This window comes from Erpetoichthys calabaricus, chromosome 2 (genome assembly GCF_900747795.2).
Source record: "Erpetoichthys calabaricus chromosome 2, fErpCal1.3, whole genome shotgun sequence".
NCBI lineage: Eukaryota > Metazoa > Chordata > Cladistia > Polypteriformes > Polypteridae > Erpetoichthys > Erpetoichthys calabaricus.
The window spans coordinates 197,054,323-197,079,508 of record NC_041395.2 but is presented as its reverse complement, the minus strand read 5'-3'; the positions used below and the strand labels follow the sequence as shown (position 1 = coordinate 197,079,508).

The window sequence follows — 25,186 nt, the reverse complement described above, 5'->3', positions numbered from 1 at the left end:
AGGTACATGTTATTGTCAATAACAGCGCTAGATTTGAACCTGGGTCTCTATGTGTGTAGTTCTATGTGGGGTTTGGTATGCTGGTATTCTCCCTCATTGCCACACTATAAAATACTAAAGGAAAAAAAAACAAAAAAAAACACACACACACCAGAAAAGGTAAAATGACTACTACAGTGCATCCGGAAAGTATTCACAGCGCATCACTTTTTCCACATTTTGTTATGTTACAGCCTTATTCCAAAATGGATTAAATTCATTTTTTTCCTCCGAATTCTACACACAACACCCCATAATGACAACGTGAAAAAAGTTTACTTGAGGTTTTTGCAAATTTATTAAAAATAAAAAACTGAGAAATCACATGTACATAAGTATTCACAGCCTTTGCTCAATACTTTGTCGATGCACCTTTGGCAGCAATTACAGCCTCAAGTCTTTTTGAATATGATGCCACAAGCTTGGCACACCTATCTTTGGCCAGTTTCGCCCATTCCTCTTTGCAGCACCTCTCAAGCTCCATCAGGTTGAATGGGAAGCGTCGGTGCACAGCCATTTTAAGATCTCTCCAGAGACGTTCAATCGGATTCAAGTCTGGGCTCTGGCTGGGCCACTCAAGGACATTCACAGAGTTGTCCTGAAGCCACTCTTTTGATATCTTGGCTGTGTGCTTAGGGTCATTGTCCTGCTGAAAGATGAACCGTCGCCGCAGTCTGCGGTCAAGAGCGCTCTGGAGCAGGTTTTCATCCAGGATGTCTCTGTACATTGCTGCAGTCATCTTTCCCTTTATCCTGACTAGCCTCCCAGTCCCTGCCGCTGAAAAACATCCCCACAGCATGATGCTGCCACCACCATGCTTCACTGTAGGGATGGTATTGGCCTGGTGATGAGCGGTGCCTGGTTTCCTCCAAACGTGATGCCTTGCATTCACACCAAAGAGTTTAATCTTTGTCTCATCAGACCAGAGAATTTTCTTTCTCATGGTCTGAGAGTCCTTCAGGTGCCTTTTGGCAAACTCCAGGCAGGCTGCCATGTGCCTTTTACTAAGGAGTGGCTTCTGTCTGGCCACTCTGCCATACAGGCCTGATTGGTGGATTACTGCAGAGATGGCTGTCCTTCTGGAAGGTTCTCCTCTCTCCACATTGGACCTCTGGAGCTCTGACAGAGTGACCATCGGGTTCTTGGTCACCTCCCTGACTAAGGCCCTTCTCCCCCGATCGCTCAGTTTAGATGGCCAGCCAGCTCTAGGAAGAGTCCTGATGGTTTCGAACTTCTTCCACTTACAGATGATGGAGGCCACTGTATTCATTGGGACCTTCAAAGCAGCAGAAATTTTTCTGTAACCTTCCGCAGATTTGTGCCTCGAGACAATCCTGTCTCGGAGGTCTACAGACAATTCCTTTGACATCACGCTTGGTTTGTGCTCTGACATGAACTGTCAGCTGTGGGACCTTATATAGACAGGTGTGTGCCTTTCCAAATCATGTCCAATCAACTGAATTTGCCACAGGTGGACTCCAATGAAGCTGCAGAAACATCTCAAGGGTGATCAGGGGAAACAGGATGCACCTGAGCTCAATTTTGAGCTTCATGGCAAAGGCTGTGAATACTTATGTACATGTGCTTTCTCAATTTTTTTATTTTTAATAAATTTGCAAAAATCTCAAGTAAACTTTTTTCACGTTGTCATTATGGGGTGTTGTGTGTAGAATTCTGAGAAAAAAAATGAATTTAATCCATTTTGGAATAAGGCTGTAACATAACAAAATGTGGAAAAAGTGATGCGCTGTGAATACTTTCCGGATGCAATGTATATTGGCCAAGAAATTTTGACCTTTTTTGGTCAAACTCAAAAATGAGTGTGCTGACCCTTCTGTTTATTGAATGTCTAGCAGGTGGTGAGAATTACTGTGCTCAGTCTGAAATCTAAAAGTAAACAGCTTGCTTCTTAAACAGATTGACACTGCTGCAAAATAAGAGAGACACACATACAATATGTACAGAAGATGACTCTCTGTATAGATGGCTGGACCAAAATGAGACTTGCCAGTTTCTTTTATGGACTATCTGGGTGTTTCTGTAATCTTTGTGCTATGGCGGTACAGCATGCATTTCTTAATCTTCATCTAATGGTCCTTGTTTAAGTTAAACTGAAAACTAAACTGAAATTAATCTCTCGAAATTAAAACTAATTGAAGTAAAACACCATTAATAGATGCTAAAATAGATATGATGAAAGTTTCATAAAGATAAACTGAAAATCAATTGACTGGGGTAAATAGTATAGAAATAAAAAAAATGATAAATATAAATAAGAAAATAAATAAGTAAGTAAGTAAATAAATAAATAAATAACTCTTTCCTACTCCTTTAAGCGGTTTCTGATGTGCTGATCTTCTCTGTCAATTATGTTCCCTTGGTTTACCCAGCACTTTTCTCCACATATTCTGCCAAATATTTTTTTTTTCGGACACACATATGTCACTTACTGTCTTCCTTTCTTTCCTGCAGTATCCTTCTGTTACCTCAAATCTTTCTACTTTAAGACCTTTCTAGGCTTCTGTTAAAATTCTCTGAACGCAAGTTATTCTGTCTGGGTACCCTGACAGCCAAAGTAATTATTGTCTCCCACTGGAAGACACCTGAATGCATCACTGTCAACAACTGGCAGTCCTCCTTCTACAATTTAATACATTTGGAGTTGTCTACAGCGCGGATTAATGGTGCTTCCAGTAATGCAACTGAATCCTGGTCTGCTGCATCTCAGTTGTTTAAATCTCAGTTTGCAACTCCTTGATTTTTTTTTTATTTAATTAATCCCTTGGCTCAGGCTGGCTGGGAGTGGGTGGGTTGGGTTACCTTGTATGTTATGTCCGTTTATTCCTGTCATTTAGTTTTTGCTCAAAAAAACATTGATTAAAAAAAATGGAACTAAAATCACAGGGAAAGTGTTAGGATTCAGCAGCCAGGAAAAACAAGATCGTGCTGCTGTCACTTACTTTTTTGCAGTGAACAGGAAAGCCAAACTATGCATGGAGATTGCCTAATAAGCCTTGGCACTAAGCTTACTTGGGAAAGCTAACTAGAGTCCACTGCAAGGATCTTCAACACCCCTTTGGCCCCATGACATTGACTGTAGATCTGCTCACACAAGTCTTTTAGAAAGAACAAGTGCAAAATCCATTGTGCAGAAAGAAACAGACTTGAGAGGCAAGTATTAGCAGAACATAATTATTAATAATACATAACGTTAAGTAATTAAAACACTAAATACACTAAAAATAAATTAACACCACCAAGTTTAAAACAACACAGAGTGGAGGTGACTAGGAAAAAATAAAGAGGAGTCACTGGTAGCACAAGGAAGTCATGGAAAGAAGGTAAGGCTTGGCAAAAAAAAAGTGACCACAAGAGACTGCATCAGAGGGGACATCACTGGGCAATAGCAACAAAAGCAGAAAGAGGTCAACTTGAAGAAGACATTACAAATGATGATGGAAAAAAATCCTGTCACATTGGTAGGAAAGGAGCAAGTTTAAGACATACATCATGACACAATAGGGAACAGTGGAGGTCATCTCTTTATTTATAAATTCCAATGTCTGTCCATCTGTCTGTCTGTCTTTTCCACTTTTCATGAAAGAACTACTTAACGGATTTAGACTGGATTTTTTTCTATAATTCGCTTGAACATTCTGCTTGATTTTCTGTCATTGAGCTATGTATCATAGTTCGTATGCATGAGCGATATATTTGCATTAATCTTAAACAGAGGCTGCGGGCCAAGGAGAGGGGGAAGTGTGACGTCAGGAGTGGGGAGCCGGCAGAGCCCTCCTCACTGTCCTGTTTCACTACTACGCGGGTGGAGCCATGGGGCACGGCTAGTAGAAGATAAAATGAGAGAGAGTCCTTATGTGATGGTAGAATGAATTAAAAGGAAAGAAAGAAGTTCTCAGGAGATGATGTGGGATATCAGGAAACAGACTGCATGGTGTTGTTATATAAGACAAGGAAATAATAGGAAAGGGTGTAAGAGTAAAAATGAGGTAAGGGAATAGGTGGCAGGAGAAGATGACTCTGAAGGAAGTAGGGTCAGTGAGGAAGGGAAGTAATGCAGTAGGAAATGACAATAAAGCGAAAAGGTGAGGTGACAGAGATGTCAATAGGGAAAATAGGACCTGAAAATATTCAATCTTGGGGTCACAGAAGAAATTAGGTGGAGGTTGCATTGGAATGATAAACCATTTCAAGAGAGGGTAATAATAGAAAGCAAGTTGTAACACACAACTGTACAATGATGGGACAATCATACATAGACACACACCCAATAGAGAAGCAGCACCCCTATGTACTGGATCGTGCTGTACAGCGCCATGTACTTAAATACACAGAAAGAAGTGACCAGGGCAGCACGGCCCTCCCTGCAAGAGAAGAAGAAAGCAGTAAATGGTGTCACCAATACATCATGTGGTAGATGTAGTCAGAGTAATATGGTTTCCACCTCCCTCACCCTTCACCTACCGGATAAGCAGTGGGACACATTCAATATTGGGGATGTTTGAAGTAAATGGGGAGGCCACAGATGCCTCTTGTTCTGATAGCGAAATGCCTGCATGTGCCATCTTCAGAGCCTGCAAGAGTAGTTCACTTGTCTATTATATCCTGCCACTTTTGCTAGAAGAACTCACCAAAATGAGATGTCTGGAAAACTCAGCAGGCACAAAATACCGAAAGATGTTGCAACTTGACCATTACTAATGACCAAGCCAAACCTGGTTGAAAAGAGTAGGATCTGTCATGCCATATTACACACTTACTCCACAGTCGTTGGCTCCATCTCCACACATTCCCACCACATACCTGCAGGAAGACAAAGCAGCAGTCAACTGGACAGACACTACTCTAGGACGGACACATGTTTGGCCAGGAAGATAGGGGTGCTGTTCTCAGTGAATACCCCCCTGCATATAGCCAGATAGATCCTCTTTTTATGGTCACTATTAAGATGCTACTTTGTGTTGCTCTCCTACATTCCTGTTTGAGACTAGCAGTTTTTTGAGTGCACCCTTGTAATTCCGATATCGCACATAAATTTACAATGCACTGTGTCATATTTTGGAAGCTTTTATCTTACTCAAGCTTTTGGAACTCCTCTACAAGACTCGCCTTCTGTCCAGGGGCCATGCGGGCAAAGATTGTACCATTAAGCAGCAGCTGAAACATACAAAAAAGGAAAAAAAAATAGCAAACTACCCTGTATCTCTATTGTTCATGCTGCAGAATCTGAAGATTAACATACCTTGGGCACCAGGTGGTAAAAATGTTGCAGCAGCACCTCATAGCTTTTCCCTGTCATGGCAAAATGGTAATCAGTTATAGGCTCCATAATGACGTGGCTTTCCTGGAACAGAATATATTACAGGGAAGTGTCAGGGGACAGCGTGGCACTGGCAATGACTAGTCTATACTGGAAGGCCACTCACAATGGCTCCATAGTTCTGTCTGGGCTCCTCCACCAAACTCCAGGACACATAGGCTTGTGTTGATGCTGTAGCAGGTGCAGCTTCCACCAGGATGACCTTACTAGATCTGGGCACCATACCAGAATTTTTGGCAACGGTCACAGCTGTTTGAAGGTTATCACCTAACAGGGAGTAGAAAGTGAGAAGAGGAATGGTATTCTGCAGGAAAACAAATGGTACACGTACCTGTGACCATGACTGAGCGAATGCGAGCATTCCTTAGTTCTTGCAGTACTGGCTCAGTTTCGACTTTCAGACGATTCTCCAGGATTAGAAATCCTAGGAAGGTGAGGTTCATTTCGGCTGACTCCCTATGGAGACAACCAGGTCAAGCAGTGTCTGATATTAACTGATTAATTCGAATAATCAGCAGAGACCTCACCTATTCCCTACCTGGAGATTTTACGGAGGCTGATGTCCTCAGATGAACCAAGTGATCTGTATGCCAAAGCAATAACCCGGAAACCCTGTTGAGTATAGACAGCAAGGTGGGAAGAGAAGGACAAGGGGACTGGGAGAAGGAAAGTCACATTTAAGATACTGGCTCAAGAGAAAAAATCCTTAAAAGTGCTGCTCTTTTCTGAATAGTCGACTGATTGTACCTGTCTCTGGTTGGCACAGACTGGCCACCTTCTCTGGTGCACCTTTCATGTACAGGATCAGCTCATCACTATCCAGCACATGGGTCACCACAGACATCCGCTGCAGGCTGGATGAAAATGGAAACTGCTGGAGAACTAGAATGCCATCCACTGGTGCCTGCAATTAAAAGGAATTGTACTAGGTATACTGAACAGTGACTCTGCAGCCCTGTTCACCAATATCAGGAGTATCATTAAAGTACAACATCCTGACAGGCAGAGATACTAGAGACACACTCTTGTTTTTTAACACTGCAAGTAAGGCAGACAAGAAAAGCACACACTTCCAACTGAAACAGTAAAAGATAGAAGATAAAAGCCCTATAAATATTAATCAGAGGACACTATTAAGCACTAAACGATAGAAAAATGGATACTGCTTAGCAGGTTCACAAGAGAAAATGACAGAAAGTACAATGGTGTACACCAAGAAGCACAGGGACTAGAAATATGCACTCAGGCTTTCAAGAACATGGGAACACTGTACAGTAAAACATAAGAAATAAACATGCTAGCAGGGTCTGTAGAAAACAGGACACTGACCTGCATGAGCACAAACACTCAATAATCCTGCATAAATTGCCATGATCACATGGAACATTGGGATAGTAAAACACAAATCATTATTTAACTGGAAACTGATAGAAAAATGGACAAGTAGCAACAATATGGCAGTGTGCAGTGTATACTGTACACTGATCACCATATACATTTGGATGCTGGACATTGCCAAATAAAAATAATATAGAACAAGATGTGTTTTCAAAGAGAAACTGTAGAATTGCACACAGGCCCATAAGCACAATACAAAAGTAAATGATGACAGTCAATACAGATAGTAGGGCACTGGCCAGAAGTTTCACGATAACGGTAGTAAACACAAGGTAGCTGGACACTGTTCAACAGACAAAGCCATATCAAGTCTGTTTTACTGCCATTCCACCATATTGTCTTTCTGTTATATTCTGCTGCAATCCCTTTATCTCAGACCTTTCTTGTGTCCCTTCTCCCAGCCCATTTTAAATTACTGAAATCCCGTTGTTTACTCTAATTTCTGGATCAGGCTCCTCTCTGTTCAACTGCATGGTTCCAGTCTTGCATCACTTTGCCTCCAACTTATTTGGTATTTAATTCTGACTGGAAGGGTTCTTCAGGACACTTAATGGACACTTGCACTCTCTAATTTCACGTCTTCTCAAACAAGAGGTCAATACCAAATGAGACATGGTAAAGAGTTGCAGTAATCAGTCTTATCCAAATCCCAAATTTTAGAAAGTTGGCAGAACTGAGGATGACATGCCCCAATGCAATCATTTTCTTTCTCTCTAGCTCTGTCTCACCCTTATGCTTGGACCTGGCTTCACTAGAAGGCTGAGAGGATCTCTCTGCGTGCTTTGAAATTTTTCCGTGTTTTCATCCAGCACCTGGGCAAGAAATGCAGAAGATCAATAAAGATCATTGGTATACAGTACTCTTAATATTCCTTTAGTGTTTTTGTAGCCCCCCTGGATTGGCAACAAACCTTACCCAGCCTGTGGCTTCAAACATTTTGATGTCAAGTGGGTCTCCCTGAATGGTACCATCAATTGTAATAAGTGAATGGCAGGTTGCCATGGCAGCATAGCTGGGACCCCAAAGAAGGAAAGCATCCGTTTGGAATTCTAACAATGGGGCAAAGCTGAGAACAAAGACAGACACACTTCAGGAAGACTGAGGCCAAATGACAATGCTTTTCACAACTGTACAGTCCTGTTGGTAGGGCCAGCTGAAAAAGAATCCATTCCAATGTTGCTAAAGAGCCAATAGGAGGCGGTACTAGGAACATGATTAACCGTACTTTAAGAGTAACTACTTTATGGGGACAAAAAGTAAACAGAGCTAGAGGCATTTATGGAACCCTGTGTGACATTACAGAGGGCAGGTATCATGGGAACAATGAAGGGTGTCTAGCATGTTTTTCTAAATAGGATTTGGAGCTCATGGATGAAGGTGAACCTAGGGCCTTATAGTGGAGTGTGAAATGAATATCTAGCATATAAGTTGATAAATATTGTGTATGTCTTCAGGGCCATATTAACAGCATTATAGGCCCCCAGGAAAAGCAGTGCACTGGGGCACCTACAGTACCTACACAACCACTCAGCAAGTCACAACATACATAGATTAGCATGGGGCCCCTATTCTTGAGGGGTCCCCAGGCAACTGTCCAGCATGCCCATGCATTAAGATGGCCCTGTATGTCTTTATTTGTAATGTTAACGTTAAGAGTCAGGAAGCTGGACAAATTTTCTACTCCCTGAGTCTCATTAATAAGGAAAGAGCCATCTAGGCCAGTTTTATGGCTTAATTGTTTCCTTTCTTGCTTGTTTGTTTGGTACTACAGAGCATGCTAGACTGGTGAGGTTGAGCTGGCATGAGCTGTTTCATTACTGAATTTTACACCTACACTGTAAAGTAGCTGAACTGGAAAGGGGGTGTACATGAGCTGTTTCATTGGTGAGTTGACTCAAGAACTGTTCAGGTGTATGTGTCAGAAGCTGCTGAGAGACAATAAAAAGGGAGCCCTGTGAAGGCATGCTCTCTCTCTGTGATACTGCTATGAAAAGAAGACAACCTCTATCTCTCTCGCCATTCCTCCAAGTCAACTTTATTTCAGTAGCCATATTGAGCCAAGTAGGCTCCCTGGGCCTATGCATATAATGAGCTGACCAGAAGACAAATCTCTCTCTCTCTCTCTCGACTTTCCTTCATGAATAGAACTCAACTCAGTTTCAGCAGCCATATCGAGACAGGCAGGCTGCCTGGGCCTATGCAGACAATGAGCTAACCAGGAAGAATCAAATGTAACTATAAGCCAGGCATGCGCAACCTTTCCGCTATTGACGGCCACACTACAGACTTTTTACTTTAATAACGGCCGCACTACAGACTTTTTACTTTAATAACGGCCGCCAGTAAGTCCAAGTAAACTTAATAATGTTTTATGATTTATGTAAAAATTTACAGATTACACATTAAAACAGAGTATGATATATCTGACAATATTCAATTTACTGGTCTACATATGTAAAAAAATGTCTACGAAACGTCATATAGGACAAAAAACCTTTACAGCAATTGTTTCAGGAAGTTTGGAAAACATCGCCATTAATGGCTTCCTTGCTCTTGCATGTTTGCAGACAGACTTGCAAAGTCAGGGGACTCGCTGGAGACCATTAGCCATATTCCAGACTCTAGATTGCTGTCTACCAATCGGGTTCGGTACTTGTTTTTCAGATATTTCATTCTGGAAAACGCTGCTTCGCACAAATAAGTGCTTCCGAAAAGAACGAGAATGTTCCTGGCCAGTTCTCGTAGTTGTGGGTATTCTACTGCTGATTTCCACGTATCCAGCAGGTATAAAGGGCAACATTTTGGTCAACATACCGACCCGGCTAAGGAAGGTTCTGCGGTGTTTGAGATTCTACACTTGCAGGAGTCTAGAGACCCCAGAGTCCAAATCGGCTTTCGGCGTCACCATACCGACCCGGCCGACAAAGATTCCGCGGCGTTGAGACCCCTTACTCGCTGGAGTCCAGAGACCCTACACCTGCACGGCCGCCATTACGTACACTTTAATATACACGTCCACGGCCGCCAAAGTCCTTGCCCACGGCCACATGCGGCCGTATGGCCGCAGGTTGCGCACAGCTGCTATAAGCTATTGTGCAACCTCAAACTACACATTCAGCATTATCAGGTTTTATTTGTTTGTAACCAACATTTTACTCTGGTTCCTTAAAATTTAGGCATATTATCTATAACAAATAATGAAACAAAATTGTAATTCTCTCTCTTGTTTGTTCAATTACTCTATCTTGTTGCCCGAGGGCATAGGAGGAACGGTAAAGGCTGGGGTGTCAGACATTTTATTAAGGTCTACACAATAAAGGATATAAAAGGGGAAAATAGGATCATCTAGGACCCTGTCAAGACAAAAAAGACATCCAGTAGGAAACCTGGACTGATGCCCTCAGGACTTACAGAGTGTATTCCTGACTGTGAAAGCAACCCTGAGGTGGATTTTAAAGGCCAGTAATCATTTGATCCTGGATTCAAGCAATGAACTATTGGCAGTTGACAGGTATGTAAGTGTGGACTGAATTTAGTGAGAGAGCAGGAGGTGAGCGGGAGAGAGGTTGGTGCTTGAATCATTAGATTTTAGACTCCACACCACATGATAGACAATGACTTGAACATGCAAAGAGAGGTCCCACTTCAGACCCAGGGCTTGTTTTGCCTTTTGCTATAATATTTTTAAGGTTTTTTGTTGATTGAAGATAGTATCTTTGTTTGGGGTCAAACAGAGTTGCCACCCTTCACAGATGTCAAAAGGATATTTAGGAGCTTAAAGAGACAGTCCATTTGGGGAGCTTACTAAATGCAATGCAGACTCATGTCTTGAGGATGGGGGTCACTGGCTGAGGTATCATTATTGAGGTCTAGAGTTGATACCCACAGCCCCTAGTTACATGGTTGTACTCTGTGTACAAGAGGAACATCACTTTCCTACAAGGCTCTTGGCCCCTAAACAAATTCACATTGGGAACACAGTATAGGTGAATCTGGCTACTCCAAATCCCTTTCTTACCCATGATCCTTTGCCTCACTTAGTGCCCAGAGGTCCAGTCCATCCTCAGTCAGAGTCCCTGTCTGAATGTGAAAAACTGAGTCAATATAAAAAGAAACATTCCACCTTTGAGTGTGTGGATATGCATTTAAAACACTCACCTTGTCGAAACACACCAGGTTCATCTGACCACAGACATTTATCCTCTGGGGACTGATGCAGAACACACCACGCTTTTTCAGACGCCCCTGTGCATAGATGATGCCAACAGTCATGGCAGCAGGAAGGGCAGGGGGAACTGCAATGGTGATCACATCCAAGGCCTTCTTTACAATGTCTCCTGCATATGCCTTAAATGTGAAGACATACTGCTGAGTTCTTTTATTTTCATTGTCAACTCTCCTAACTCAGATAGGAAATTGGAGGAACACACACTCACTCAGTAAAACTCACTCTCATATTAATTTTGTGGCATCTTCAAACTACCCTACAAACACTTACCTACATGCACATATTCTCATGTAGCTAAACATACCTGTTAAACTAAATCATTAAGACTCAATCTTACTTAAAAACTCACACTCAATTCAATCCTAATACCACTTAAAATATCACTTAAAATCCTAACTGGCATATTCACTCATTTTCCATCTTCCTCTCTCACTACTCTGGCTCAATCACTTTCTGATACTTTTACACACCTATCAACATGCTCACAATCTTGACATTATCACCCTCAGTTCTGTTAGTAATTGAGTCTGCGTGACATTAACAGACCCCATGCCAACCCCTACAGGATAGCTTTGCCATATTTACTCCCCCTTGCACTCACTAACACACATCCACTCTCAATGAAGAGCTTAGTTACTCACTCAGACTCCATCAGTTACTAACACTTGCACAATTTAAGTCACTCCCACACTTCATTACTCTCACTGTACCTCACCTTCTCACTTTGTTAAGCCTCTCTAGCTGACCCTCTTTCTGAACGCCTGCACCCCCATCATGTGTGTACCTTACTGATGGTCCAGATGGTTACTGAGTAGATCATTCCAATCAGGGCGACTGCGATGAGGCACATTAAGAAGCGGGTAGCATCTCTGTATAACTTGAAATCGGTGGGCTTGGGGTACAGGATGGAACGAACCAGTTCTCCCTTTGCTGTTGTGAACCCTGAAAGGTGAGCAGTGCTCAATCAAACCAATGCCCTGCCATGTCTTGTCCTCAGCAAGTATCGACTAGAAGCTTGTAGTTTGGGAAGTCAAATGTTTGAGGCCCTACCAACCTGTTCGCAGCACCACTGCTTGGACAGCAGTGCCACTAGCTGCCTTGATCTGGATGACTTGAGTTCCACAGTACAGCACGTGACGCTTGTAATCTTCAGGACTGCTGGTCTTCCATGGGCCTGATGCACTCTCCTGAGGAAGAGCTGACTTAGTCACTGGGATGCTTTCACCTGTAAGAAAAGTATCCTGTTGAGTAAGCCATGTCAGCCAGTTGAAAGTCTTTCCTGTCGAGATACTTACCAGTCAACATGCTCTCATTAACAATGCAACTGCCTGACAGCAGTATGGCGTCACAAGAGAGAATCTGTTTATTTCCAGTAATCTGGAAGATATCGCCTGGAACCATCTGGCTTGATGGGATTTCCTCCCAACCTGTCAAGATACACAGAGAAGAGTCAGCCAAAGAACAATGTCAGGACCATCAGCCAGAAGCAGTAGGAAACAAGGAAAGCAACCTTTGCCCATGCGGGAGACTTTGACATTCATGTTGTTGTGCTCTGCCACCAGCTTATGTAGTTTCACAGATTGCTGAAGGATAAAGAAGAAAACAATGGGGATTTAATAGGGTGGAGGCCGGTGCACTTGAGCAATAAGAGTGCAAAGCAGTACCCTGACCTGCCGGACATCATAGACAGAAAGGCTGACAGAGATGACTGTCATGATGATGATGGCAATGGCATACTCATTGTAGCTTTCTGAAAACCACAGGCAGACACTGAACACTTGGAAGACGTAGAAGGGATTCAGGATCTGATGAACACAAAATAGTGAAGGCTGCAGTGAGGAGTGCAGGTGCCAGTGACAAACACATATGTACTTACACACACCTCCTGCAGGCACCTGTCTCTTACAAATAGAGGCACATATACACACAAAAAGTGCACATACATGTATACATGTATACATGTACACACAGACACCCAAACTCAAGAATACTTACTTACAGTATACACCCACCCATAAATATGCACATTCCTGAAGTTATGTCCAGGCTCACATTACACTCACAATTATGCACACAGGCAAATACAGATGCACAAGTGGGCATAATCAGATGCACCAATTCACATATGCACACAAATGCACACTTTCACAGACACAAACTAAATTGTACTTGTTCACAGATTTGTACAGTCACACATAAGACAGGTGCACAGACATATCCACTTTTATAGGTACATAATTATGTACACATACGCACATGAACACATTTGCATATTCTCATACTTACTAAATAACGAATTCCTACTCACCCACATGCTAAAACGTGCATACACACAAGTGCACACTCCCACAACTACTCAAGCAAAAAATCTCAAACATGTAAATGTGCATAATTCCACTAACACTGTTCTTACAAGCAAGGAACAAATGAGGACACAACTACATATCCACCTATACACACTCAGCTCACTTTCTTTGCACTTTCACAAGCGCATGGATGCCTCACTTACCTCTTTAAACAGCAGCTTCCAGATGGGAGAGATCTGAATCTCGATGCTATTGGGTCCCACAATAAGTCTCCTACAAGATGAAATTTGTAATGAGTGTGTGTGTGTGTCACAAAGGAACCTAACTGAACCAGGGTCCCCCAACTACCTGACATTCTCCTCTTCTTCACAAAGCCCCTTCCCGTATTTCCAGTGGATGTCTTTGCAGGACAGATTATCATCCAGGCCCCTGAGGTATGTAGCATTAATGTAAGGATTAGAGAGATTTTGTACTTTTTAGTTAGTAGTTACTGTTGGTGAGTCGAACTTTGAGATACACACCCCAGTCTGACAAACATGTGCTCCATACGATCCCAGGCATAGCGTAACTTTTGAGCCTCAATATAACGCACCTGAAAGTCAAAGATAAGTCAGAATCAAGAACTAAGCAGGGCATAACAAAAACACAAATGTGCACACATACTGTATGTATGTTCAGTATACCTACAGGCACATACTGAAAAATTAACTGAATCAGTAAACATGCATAAATATTTGGGAACACAGGCTTTTAGATCTACAGGTACACACACACATGCAAGCTTATGTGCTTATATGCCCTTACATACTCTGCAATAGCAGAAGGTACCATTGTGATATCAAATCATGACCACATTAATATCAAATAATCCGAAAAGTTTTAAAAAGTTTTTATTATAACAATTAAACAAACGAAAGATGGATCACATGGCAGAACACAAAGGAGAAATGAAAATAAAGTTGACATAAACTCTGCCATTCTGAGCTTTCCAGATTACGAAGCTACCCATTTGTATGTGATGGAATAGCAATAAAGACCCCGCCATATGTCATTCATCATCTTCCACCTGCCAGTGTATCCTAGACACAAACTTGCCTCCCATCTCCAGATGCAGGTATGATTCTGACAGAAGACAGCTTGAATCCCCCTACCAGGGTCACTTCCAGTGTCAATGGGAAGTGTTTCTTAGTGAAACCTCATGCCCACTCCAAGTAAAGTGACCGTAAGGGAGTCATATTCCCAAGATAGCTTTTTAACAGTCATTCCCTGAAATGGACAACTGTGTGTACTGGTCTTTAGGCGGTTGAAAAGTACCCTTCTGTTAGCCCTTCTCAGCTACAGACCCAGTTCTGACACCTTTTAGGCCGAAGTCCTAGTTGCACATTGCCTGGCCTTCCAGGTTTCTCTCTCCTTCAGAGCAGATGGTCAGTCACCCTTGGAATCTGTTGGATCACCCACCCTCTAGCATTCTAGGAATAAAGCATATCTCCTTGTAGCTCAACACTCTCTCTTTCTTGTAGTGTTATTCCTGTCTATTGTACTTGCAGAGCATTATACACAACAAAGTCTATTGTGCCCCCTACCTGGGGTATGTACTGTACACATCATACAAGCAATCCTCTAACAATATAACATGACCAAATAAATCCAAAATATATAAAGTGTTTTTTATGAACTAAGCATATGGAAGAATTGGGTGGAACTATACTGTGGGTTATCATCCTTCCAAACTTGGTACAATCTGGGATTCAGAGAGCCCTCAGATATCACCTTTCCTAATTTGGAGAACATAGAGAATCCTCTCTTGAGCATCACACAGAGCTCCAGTAGCTCCTCTTCATCAAAACTGGCTTTTAGATGAGTTCTCTGGTCACCAATGTGAATTCTCTTGTGCCCCATCCTACACCACCATGCCTTTTCCAGTGGGCATTCAGTGATGGTAACACAAGTTAACACACTCATCCATATACACACATACAAATTCATAAACCTGAACCAGCACTCATGTGTTTGCAAATGCCAAAACGTGTGTACTCTTGCAGCCTAATGACTGACAATCTCTCACCTTCAGCTCTGGATACATGGTGACTTTATAGAGAACAGAACCCTGGTCCTGAAATAAAGGCTTCTCTCTGTCACTTCCAGGACTGAGGTACGCCCACCGAACCACTTTGCGGGTGTAACTCTTAAAGTCATCCTGGAAAGAAGAGCAAAGTTGGCAAGGTTAAAGTTAAGGCAGCAGATTGCTGGATCGCTTTGTCCAAGTAGTCATTACTCACTTACCGTGGTTCTAAGCAGCACAATATCAGCCTCCTCCAAGCTGCAGGGGGTACAGTTGGCCCACACATTCCACTCTGGCTTCCAGTAAAAGAGCAGGTAGAGAAAACCACAGGTGAAGATACCACCCACAATGGACAGGGCCTGCCGACATCGCTGGATTTTGTATGCAAACATTTGCTAAGGTAAGGGAATAAGAGAAAAATCAGAGACAATGAACCCCCCCCCCCCCCCCTCCCAGAATCAAATCCATTTTGACTGCCTAAAAATTAATCTTATAGGTGATACATAAATTGACTGATACCATTCCATCTCAGCTACATCCCATGTGCTAAAGTGACCTTCCTATGTTTCCCTGGACTGTGCCATGCCTACAAGGCATATCCCCTGACTGGTGTGTAACCAATGTCAGCGTCACATTTTCCTTAGCTCAGTGTAAAGAGGATTCAGTCCTCACATAAGAGTCCTCAAATCAACAAAATACGTTAGGTCGCATTCATCCTGTTTTCGCAAGCTAAATTCTGTCAACTGGGCAGCACAGTGATATATTCCTACTTTTCTTTGTTCTCAATATTTTATGCTGCTCTGCTGTTGTTGTTGACGCTTATAGTGAAAAGGTATTCTTAGACAACAGCCCTTAAGTCTAGTAGATATTAAATGGAGGAAAAACGTTACTGCTATGGTAAACAGGGGGAAGTCACCATCCACCTTAATAAAAGCATAAGTGTCTGTGTTTCTGCCTGTGTGTCTGTCCGGTTGCTATGCTTTTGTCATTCCAAAAGACGGCACATCACAGACAATTGTAGCAATAAAATGCATTGTATTTGTCATCACAAGCATTAACACTGCTTTTACAAATCCCATACGAAATGACATATAACAGACACATATGTATTGCATGCTGCACTGCAAAAGTTAACGCTGAAGTCTATGTTGATTACTTACATATTAACTGATCTTAGATGGGTAGCACAGCTAGTACTAAATAAAAAACTTTATTTTATTGATCTATACAACATACTCAACACATTCAATGTGCAAGAACATAATTAGTGTTAAGTGCAGAGTTTAACAGATATTAAGTTAATGTGCCTCTAATAACCTTAATGAGATGCAGGATTAATTAATACAGTCCAATGAGATGATCAGAATACCTTCAAGGTGATAAAAGGTCACATTTTAAAAACAAAGAGCACTGAAAGAACTCCCAGGATAAAGTAATGAAACAGACTAAGAGGCAATGTAAGGACAAGTTACTATCCTGAAAAATCTTTTAGGTATTATTAAGTTAGCCATTGTTCTCTCCACAGTCAGATGTTGCCAAAGAGAAATCATGGGGGTTCTTTTAAAGTAAAGAACTTCAGAGATCTCAGAATGAGACTTAGGAACAATGTGGACTACTTAACAAATTGAAGTTTCCCAAAAAACACAGCCAGTGTGCAAGGGTGGTAGGAATAGAGCCACTACTGAGTAAATGGCATGTGATGGTGCATTAAAGATCTACCAAAGATCTGAGAGGACAGAGCACACTTGTAGAGGAAGGTTTTGAAGTTTGATGATGCCAAAGTAGATTTTTTTTTATTCAGTGGAATGTGATGTGCATGTGGCAAATCAATCATCTCCCAACTAGCAATACCCCTACAGCAAAACATCATCAATTTTAGGAGTACTTCACACCTTCTGAAATAGGAAGGTCTATCCATCCATCCATCCATCCATTGTCTCCCGCTTATCCGAGGTCGGGTCGCGGGGGCAGTAGCTTGAGCAGAGATGCCCAGACTTCCCTCTCCCTGGCCACTTCTTCTAGCTCTTCCGGGAGAATCCCAAGGCGTTCCCAGGCCAGTCGAGAGACATAGTCCCTCCAGCGTGTCCTGGGTCTTCCCCGGGGCCTTCTCCCGGTTGGACGTGCCCGGAACACCTCACCAAGGAGGCGTCCAGGAGGCATCCTGATCAGATGCCCGAGCCACCTCATCTGACTCCTCTCGATGCGGAGGAGCAGCGGCTCTACTCTGAGCCCCTCCCGGATGACTGAGTTTCTCACCCTATCTTTAAGGGAAAGCCCAGACACCCTGCGGAGGAAACTCATTTCAGCCGCTTGTATTCGCGATCTCGTTCTTTCGGTCACTACCCATAGCTCATGACCATAGGTGAGGGTAGGAACATAGATCGACTGGTAAATTGAGAGCTTCGCCTTGCGGCTCAGCTCCTTTTTCACCACGACAGACCGATGCAATGCCCGCATTACTGCGGATGCCGCACCGATCCGCCTGTCGATCTCACGCTCCATTCTTCCCTCACTCGTGAACAAGACCCCGAGATACTTGAACTCCTCCACTTGGGGCAGGATCTCGCTACCAACCCTGAGAGGGCACTCCACCCTTTTCCGGCTGAGGACCATGGTCTCGGATTTGGAGGTGCTGATTCTCATCCCAGTCGCTTCACACTCGGCTGCGAACCGATCCAGAGAGAGCTGAAGATCACGGCCTGATGAAGCAAACAGGACAACATCATCTGCAAAAAGCAGTGACCCAATCCTGAGCCCACCAAACCGGACCCCCTCAACACCCTGGCTGCGCCTAGAAATTCTGTCCATAAAAGTTATGAACAGAATCGGTGACAAAGGGCAGCCCTGGCGGAGTCCAACTCTCACTGGAAACGGGTTCGACTTACTGCCGGCAATGCGGACCGAGCTCTGGCACCGATCGTACAGGGACTGAACAGCCCTTATCAGGGGGGCCGGTACCCCATACTCTCGGAGTACCCCCCACAGGATTCCCCGAGGGACACGGTCGAATGCCTTTTCCAAGTCCACAAAACACATGTAGACTGGTTGGGCAAACTCCCATGCACCCTCCAGGACCCTGCTAAGGGTATAGAGCTGGTCCACTGTTCCGCGACCAGGACGAAAACCACACTGTTCCTCCTGAATCCGAGGCTCGACTATCCGACGGACCCTCCTCTCCAGGACCCCTGAATAGACTTTTCCAGGGAGGCTGAGGAGTGTGATCCCTCTGTAGTTGGAACACACCCTCCGATCCCCCTTCTTAAAGAGGGGGACCACCACCCCGGTCTGCCAATCCAGAGGCACTGTCCCTGATGTCCATGCGATGTTGCAGAGGCGTGTCAGCCAAGACAGTCCTACAACATCCAGAGCCTTGAGGAACTCCGGGCGTATCTCATCCACCCCCGGGGCCCTGCCACCAAGGAGTTTTTTGACCACCTCGGTGACCTCAGTCCCAGAGATGGGGGAGCCCACCTCTGAGTCCCCAGGCTCTGCTTCCTCATTGGAAGGCATGTTAATGGGATTGAGGAGGTCTTCGAAGTATTCCCCCCACCGACCCACAACGTCCCGAGTCGAGGTCAGCAGCGCACCATCCCCACCATATACAGTGTTGACACTGCACTGCTTCCCCTTCCTGAGACGCCGGATGGTGGACCAGAATCTCCTCGAAGCCGTCCGAAAGTCATTCTCCATGGCCTCCCCAAACTCCTCCCACGCCCGAGTTTTTGCCTCAGCAACCACCAAAGCCGCATTCCGCTTGGCCTGCCGGTACCTATCAGCTGCCTCCGGGGTCCCACAGGACAAAAGGGTCCTGTAGGACTCCTTCTTCAGCTTGACGGCATCCTTCACCGCCGGTGTCCACCAGCGGGTTCGGGGATTGCCGCCACGACAGGCACCGACCACCTTACGGCCACAGCTCCGGTCAGCTGCCTCAACAATAGAGGCACGGAACATGGCCCATTCGGACTCAATGTCCCCCACCTCCCTCGGGATGTGGTCGAAGTTCTGCCGGAGGTGGGAGTTGAAGCTACTTCTGACAGGGGGCTCTGCCAGACGTTCCCAGCAGACCCTCACAACACGTTTGGGCCTACCACGCCTGACCGGCATCCTCCCCCACCATCGAAGCCAACTCACCACCAGGTGGTGATCAGTTGACAGCTCCGCCCCTCTCTTCACCCGAGTGTCCAAGACATGTGGCCGCAAGTCCGACGACACGACCACAAAGTCGATCATCGAACTGAGGCCTAGGGTGTCCTGGTGCCAAGTGCACATATGAACACCCCTATGCTTGAACATGGTGTTCGTTATGGACAATCCGTGACGAGCACAGAAGTCCAATAACAAAACACCGCTCGGGTTCAGATCAGGGGGGCCATTCCTCCCAATCACGCCCTTCCAGGTCTCACTGTCATTGCCCACGTGAGCATTGAAGTCTCCCAGCAGAACGAGGGAGTCCCCAGAAGGTATGCCCTCTAGCACCCCCTCCAGGGACTCCAAAAAGGGTGGGTACTCCGAACTGCTGTTCGGTGCATACGCACAAACAACAGTTAGGACCCGTCCCCCCACCCAAAGGCGAAGGGAGGCTACCCTCTCGTCCACCGGGGTAAACCCCAATGTACAGGCTCCAAGTTGGGGGGGCAATAAGTATACCCACACCTGCTCGGCGCCTCTCACCGGGGGCAACTCCAGAGTGGTAGAGAGTCCAGCCCCTCTCAAGGAGATTGGTTCCAGAGTCCAAGCTGTGCGTCGAGGTGAGTCCGACTATATCTAGCCGGAACCTCTCAACTTCGCGCACTAGCTCAGGCTCCTTCCCCTTCAGAGAGGTGACATTCCACGTCCCAAGAGCCAGTTTCTGTAGCCGAGGATCGGACCGCCAAGGTCCCCGCCTTCGGCCACCACCCAACTCACACTGCACCCGACCTCCTTGGCCCCTCCCATAGGTGGTGAGCCCATGGGAAGAAATAGGAAGGTCTAGGAAAATTAAAAAGAATTTCATATCCATATTTGGGATTTGGGAGATAAACTACAGTACCCAGACAAAGACATACTGTAAGAGCTAGGGTACATTAAAAACTCTAAATTTACCTCAGAGGAGCAAGTGTAACTGCTTGTGCCCTGAGATGGGATGGCATCCTGTCCAAGTTCCACCTTGAACAAACTGCTGTGAAAATATGCATAGGTTCCCTCCTGTTCTGCTCCCCTGAACTAAGTAAACTGGTTAGAAAAGAAAAGAAATGAAATGCCCCTAAGACACTCAGATCTGAATCCAACAAATAAATGCGACAAGACTTGAGAACAACAGTCCACTGATAAACTTCCAGACAACATGACTATGTTAAGAAGAACTGGCAGGAAGTGTACCATCCCACTGTACAAAGTTAACAGACATTTATCCAAAATGATTCATGGCTGACCTTACTTCAGAAGGAGTCTTACGCTAAATACAACTAATGTTATAAGCAATCTATCCATCCATTTTCTAAATTCACTTCATCCTGAGGGCTGCATTGTGACAGAGTGGCAGCACTGCTGCTTCGCAATATGAAGACCAGCATTCACATCCTAGGTCCTCCTTGTGTGGAGTTTGCATTTTTTCCCCTGTATGCATGGGTTTTCTCTCACTGTCCAAAGACTTGCTGGTTAGGTGAATTGGCAATGCTAAATTGGCCTGGGTGTGTGTGTTTGCTCTGTGATGGACTGGCACCCTTGCCAAGGTTTGTTCCTGCCTTGCACACTATAGGATAGGATTAAGGGGGTTAGAAAATGACATGGCATGACTTTATCCTGAGCAGGGTATAAGCAATTAAGGTTTTTAATCTTTAATTGGGTGTCAAGTATGAAAGTTGATCTGTCTCCATCCTTCTGTCCAGTTTTATTCCAATCTCTCTCTGTAGAATTACAGATAAGGTTTTTAGACCTGACAATTAAACACAGTAGATGGTAGGCTTCAGAGATATCTAATCTGAAATTAGGAAGCGCTGCCTGGTCTTTTCGGAGCTTCTGTCTCATATCCCAGAATGTGTGGCTTTGTAGATTCATTGGCAGTTTTAAGTTGGCCCAATCTGGGTTTAAAAGGTCCCTGTGGTGGACTGGTGTCTCACACAGGATTGACTACTGTGTGGTGTACGATCCTGCCAAGATAGGTGACAGCTCCCTGTGCCCCTGAATATGACTAACTTTAGAATATTATAAAAATTTTGTTATGGTTTTTCCATATATCTGTGTTATTTTTTCATCTAAATTCCTGTTAGCAAATCTCTCCTCTGAGCATTTTGGACTTTTTATTAGGAGTTTTTTTTGTTTTAGTCTGGTGAGGCAGTATGCTTTTGCTTTAGTCTTTTAAAATGAAATACAGCATTATAGCTTCATCTATCCATCAGTTTCTAACACAGTGTTCTTTTTGATGTCTATCTTAATGCCACCAGATGACAAATAATGTCACTTCTCACTTCACATATATATTGTCTGCCATGAACCCAACTAGGAAGACTGCCACTTTTCTATGTTTCCGTGGGCTATCAAGTAGGACGTTTGTGCAGAACAATTTCTCTGTAATTATTTCTCTACAAGTACAGCCCTCTAGTACATGAAAAACTGTTTAAAGTTGTCCTGCTGCAGATTGTTCCATTTGCCTCTACTTTTCGATTGAATAACAGTAACATCAGACCAGAGCTGTCTTAACAGCATCATAGGCCCCCAGGCAAAGAAGTGTGCTGGGGCCCCTGTTTTGATAACATAACAGTAGCATACATAGTGTCACAATAAACAGACACCAGAGTCATGAAAAGGTTTGGGGCAGTCCAAAACAGAACTGACTAGGTTAATCAAATATTGCGGCTTAAAGGCGAGAAAAGGAAGTGAAGTCATCGAGGGTGCAAGCAGAAGGGTCCACTTCCATAGGCTCGGACCCAGACGTGATGTCATTAAAAGGGCTGGAACTGGACGTCTCTCTGGTCATGTGCTCTTCACTGGAAGTGGTGTCATCTAAGGGTCCGGAAACTGGAAATGACATCATCAAGGTTGGAAACTGAACTGACATCATCAGGGCTTGGCGGAATTTCCAGTGAACGGTGTGCAGGAAAGTGAGAATAAAGGTCAGTGCACTCCGCCAATCCCTGGTCTGGTGTGGAATTACTCTAGTTTAGACCCTTTAGCTGCCTCCCATGCACATGTGTGTGACAATAGCCTCCTGGGGTTCCCGGCCAGTGCCCATACATTAAGATGAGACTGCGATCAGACTGTCTTGTCTGTTCACCAGGACGTACATTACATTGTCCTTTCTGGCAGCTCATTCTACAGTTCTCAGCACTGCATCTACTAGTGAAAATACAACTCAATATAAATGTATACTTTAGCTAACAACTCAATATAAATATATACTGTAACTATTCTACAATTTGATGTGCTCTAATAATCTGTGTTCATGACACCTCCAGTGATTCATTTATAAATTTACATAATCAGGACAGCCAGGTTCTGCCTCATGAGTATTTACAAAATAAAGACATTTAAATCTTCATTATGATTAACATATTTACCTGCAAAAAGAATGTCTGAAATCAATTCATTAGTACTGTATGTATGGAATGACATAATGGCAACAAATTACAGAACAAATAATCATATGGTGTGTTTAGGTTGTCCACAAATTTGGACTTAATTATTGCTAAGGTGAGCTTTCTGTGATGCATTTACTGTGAGTGCCTGTGACAACTCCTGTTGTCCTGTGTAAAATAATGTATTTATTATTCTGAATTTTGCACCTTATAATTATTTTGCCAAATCTAATTTAAGAATGTTTGATTTCCTTTATTCAATTATTAGTGTGGTAATCTCTCTTGTTATGAACCATAATTTCATTTTTAGATCATCATGCTTCATTTTAGTTTTAGGAACTATTACTGTCAATAGTTTCTGGTATTATTTATGGGATATCATTAGAGAATGTTCTGGTTCATTGAAAGTAATTTTTGGAATTATTACTGTTGTTGCTCTCATTGTTTTACATTTTTATCATTGTTTTTTATGGGCACCACCATGTTGCTGATGGTAATGGAGCCCATTGTTAACCACCAGAGTCCATTTCCTCAGCCATACCCTACAGATATCAGAATCGCAATCAGAAATCAGCAGGCTTCAAAAACTATATTCCCATTTTTTATGCAAATGCTTGGCCAGTGTTATAGGCTGTAATGATAAGTCAGGACATCAGGAATACATTATTTATTTATTTCTAGTATCACTCTGAATTATTAATGTGTTGTTAATCAAGTTACTTACACACACACACACACACACACCTTATATACTGTACATATTGTGGTTTACTGCATGATAGTTACACGATTAAAGATGACTGTGTTTACTGAAGAATATCATTATTTTAAGGAATTTAACAATTGACTTTCTGAAAGGGGCGGCATGGTGGTGCAGTGGTAGTGCTGCTGCCTCACAGTAAGGAGACCTACACAAGAAACCCTATCCTCTAATTACGGAGCCTTTACTTGGTCAAAGGGTCCTGTCCCAACGCTAATAACTTAAAGCAAATTTCAAGGTCTTGATTCTACATTCCTAAGGGTGCTCTGTTTACTAAATAGCTTTTATAACATGGCAACCATTATGTTGCTGCTCATGTTTAGGAAGATGGCATCAATATTATGAGGCCTAACAACACCCACCTGCACATATCATTACCAACTGACACCACGAATGGCAAAGTAAAAATAAACCAAGCAAAAATCAAGTCGAAACCTCAAACAAAGATAAAATTACCACAAATATGGGAGGAGTAATGCAAAAACAAGAGTTTTTCATTAGTTTGCGCATTGGGCTCTATGGATTTATAATAAAAGTCAAAGGTCAATTGGGGCATGCTGTGAATAAAATAGTAACATCATCACATGGCACTTTTAAAATCAGGTTGCTGAGAAACCTAAAACCAATACAACTATGCATACTTCAAATTATCTTGATGAATATGATTTGCTTTACTTTTCCATCCTCCTTTTGACTAATTTTTCAGGGACTAACTTCAACAAACTAGATTTAAAAATATTCACCTTAAATAGCATCAGAAGGATACCTAACACTTTGAATCACTGTTACACTCTGATCTTCTCCTTCTTCTTTTGGCTGCTCCCGTTAGGGGTCGCCACAGCGGATCATCTTCTTCCATACCTTTCTGTCCTCTGCATCTTGTTCTGTTACACCCATCACCTGCATGTCCTATTTCACCACATCCATAAGCCTTCTCTTAGGCTTTCCTCTTTTCTTCTTGCCTGGCAGCTCTATATTTATAGCACTCTTGTCCCAATATACTCAGCATCTCTCCTCTGCACATGTCCAAACCAACGCAATCTCGCCTCTCTGACTTTGTCTCCCAACCATCCAACCTGAGCTGACCCTCTAATGTACTCATTTCTAATCCTGTCCATCCTCGTCACACCCAATGCAAATCTTAGCATCTTCATCTCTGCCACCTCCAGCTCTGTCTCCTGCTTTCTGGTCAGTGCCACCGTCTCCAACCCATATAACATAGCTGGTCTCACTACTGTTCTACTGTATAGACCTTCCCTTTCACCCTTGCTGATAGCCGACTGTCACAAATCACTCCTGTCACTCTTCTCGACCCACTTCACCCTGCCTGCACTCTCTTTTTCACCTCTCTTCCACAATCCCAATTACTCTGTACTGTTGATACCAAGTATAAAAGATGCTTACTGCTCACTACCAAAAACTTCAACTTGGATAGACTACAATTCAATAATTCTGCTTCTGAATAATTCTGAATTATTACAATCATAGTCTGAAGTGTGAGT

General features: G+C 43.4%; 3 protein-coding genes across 4 annotated transcripts in view; 1 reads left to right on the top strand and 2 right to left on the bottom strand.

The window, feature by feature from the left end:
• The window catches only part of LOC114646647 (probable cation-transporting ATPase 13A4), a 287,738-nt gene that overhangs the window by 3,667 nt on the left and 258,885 nt on the right, over positions 1 to 25,186 (bottom strand). The gene's annotated exons all lie outside the window — the stretch shown is intronic.
• The window catches only part of plaat1 (phospholipase A and acyltransferase 1), a 274,219-nt gene that overhangs the window by 38,985 nt on the left and 210,048 nt on the right, over positions 1 to 25,186 (top strand). The gene's annotated exons all lie outside the window — the stretch shown is intronic.
• LOC114646646 (probable cation-transporting ATPase 13A4) overlaps positions 1 to 25,186 on the bottom strand; it is a 72,583-nt gene that overhangs the window by 2,801 nt on the left and 44,596 nt on the right. The window contains exons 2-24 of one of the 2 annotated variants that reach the window (XM_051922001.1): positions 15,593 to 15,766; positions 15,375 to 15,506; positions 13,831 to 13,901; positions 13,658 to 13,738; positions 13,513 to 13,582; positions 12,674 to 12,808; positions 12,514 to 12,586; positions 12,299 to 12,430; positions 12,058 to 12,228; positions 11,788 to 11,945; positions 10,934 to 11,122; positions 10,794 to 10,855; positions 7,691 to 7,841; positions 7,504 to 7,587; positions 6,125 to 6,281; positions 5,916 to 6,033; positions 5,709 to 5,833; positions 5,484 to 5,644; positions 5,300 to 5,401; positions 5,135 to 5,214; positions 4,818 to 4,860; positions 4,522 to 4,631; positions 4,325 to 4,421 (exon numbers count right to left, since the gene is read on the bottom strand). In XM_051922001.1, the coding sequence (XP_051777961.1) occupies positions 4,325 to 4,421; positions 4,522 to 4,631; positions 4,818 to 4,860; positions 5,135 to 5,214; positions 5,300 to 5,401; positions 5,484 to 5,644; positions 5,709 to 5,833; positions 5,916 to 6,033; positions 6,125 to 6,281; positions 7,504 to 7,587; positions 7,691 to 7,841; positions 10,794 to 10,855; positions 10,934 to 11,122; positions 11,788 to 11,945; positions 12,058 to 12,228; positions 12,299 to 12,430; positions 12,514 to 12,586; positions 12,674 to 12,808; positions 13,513 to 13,582; positions 13,658 to 13,738; positions 13,831 to 13,901; positions 15,375 to 15,506; positions 15,593 to 15,766 (2,676 nt within the window). Of the gene's footprint in view, positions 1 to 4,324; positions 4,422 to 4,521; positions 4,632 to 4,817; positions 4,861 to 5,134; positions 5,215 to 5,299; positions 5,402 to 5,483; positions 5,645 to 5,708; positions 5,834 to 5,915; positions 6,034 to 6,124; positions 6,282 to 7,503; positions 7,588 to 7,690; positions 7,842 to 10,793; positions 10,856 to 10,933; positions 11,123 to 11,787; positions 11,946 to 12,057; positions 12,229 to 12,298; positions 12,431 to 12,513; positions 12,587 to 12,673; positions 12,809 to 13,512; positions 13,583 to 13,657; positions 13,739 to 13,830; positions 13,902 to 15,374; positions 15,507 to 15,592; positions 15,767 to 25,186 lie in introns of those variants that run through there. The other variant, XM_051922006.1, reaches the window with a different exon arrangement.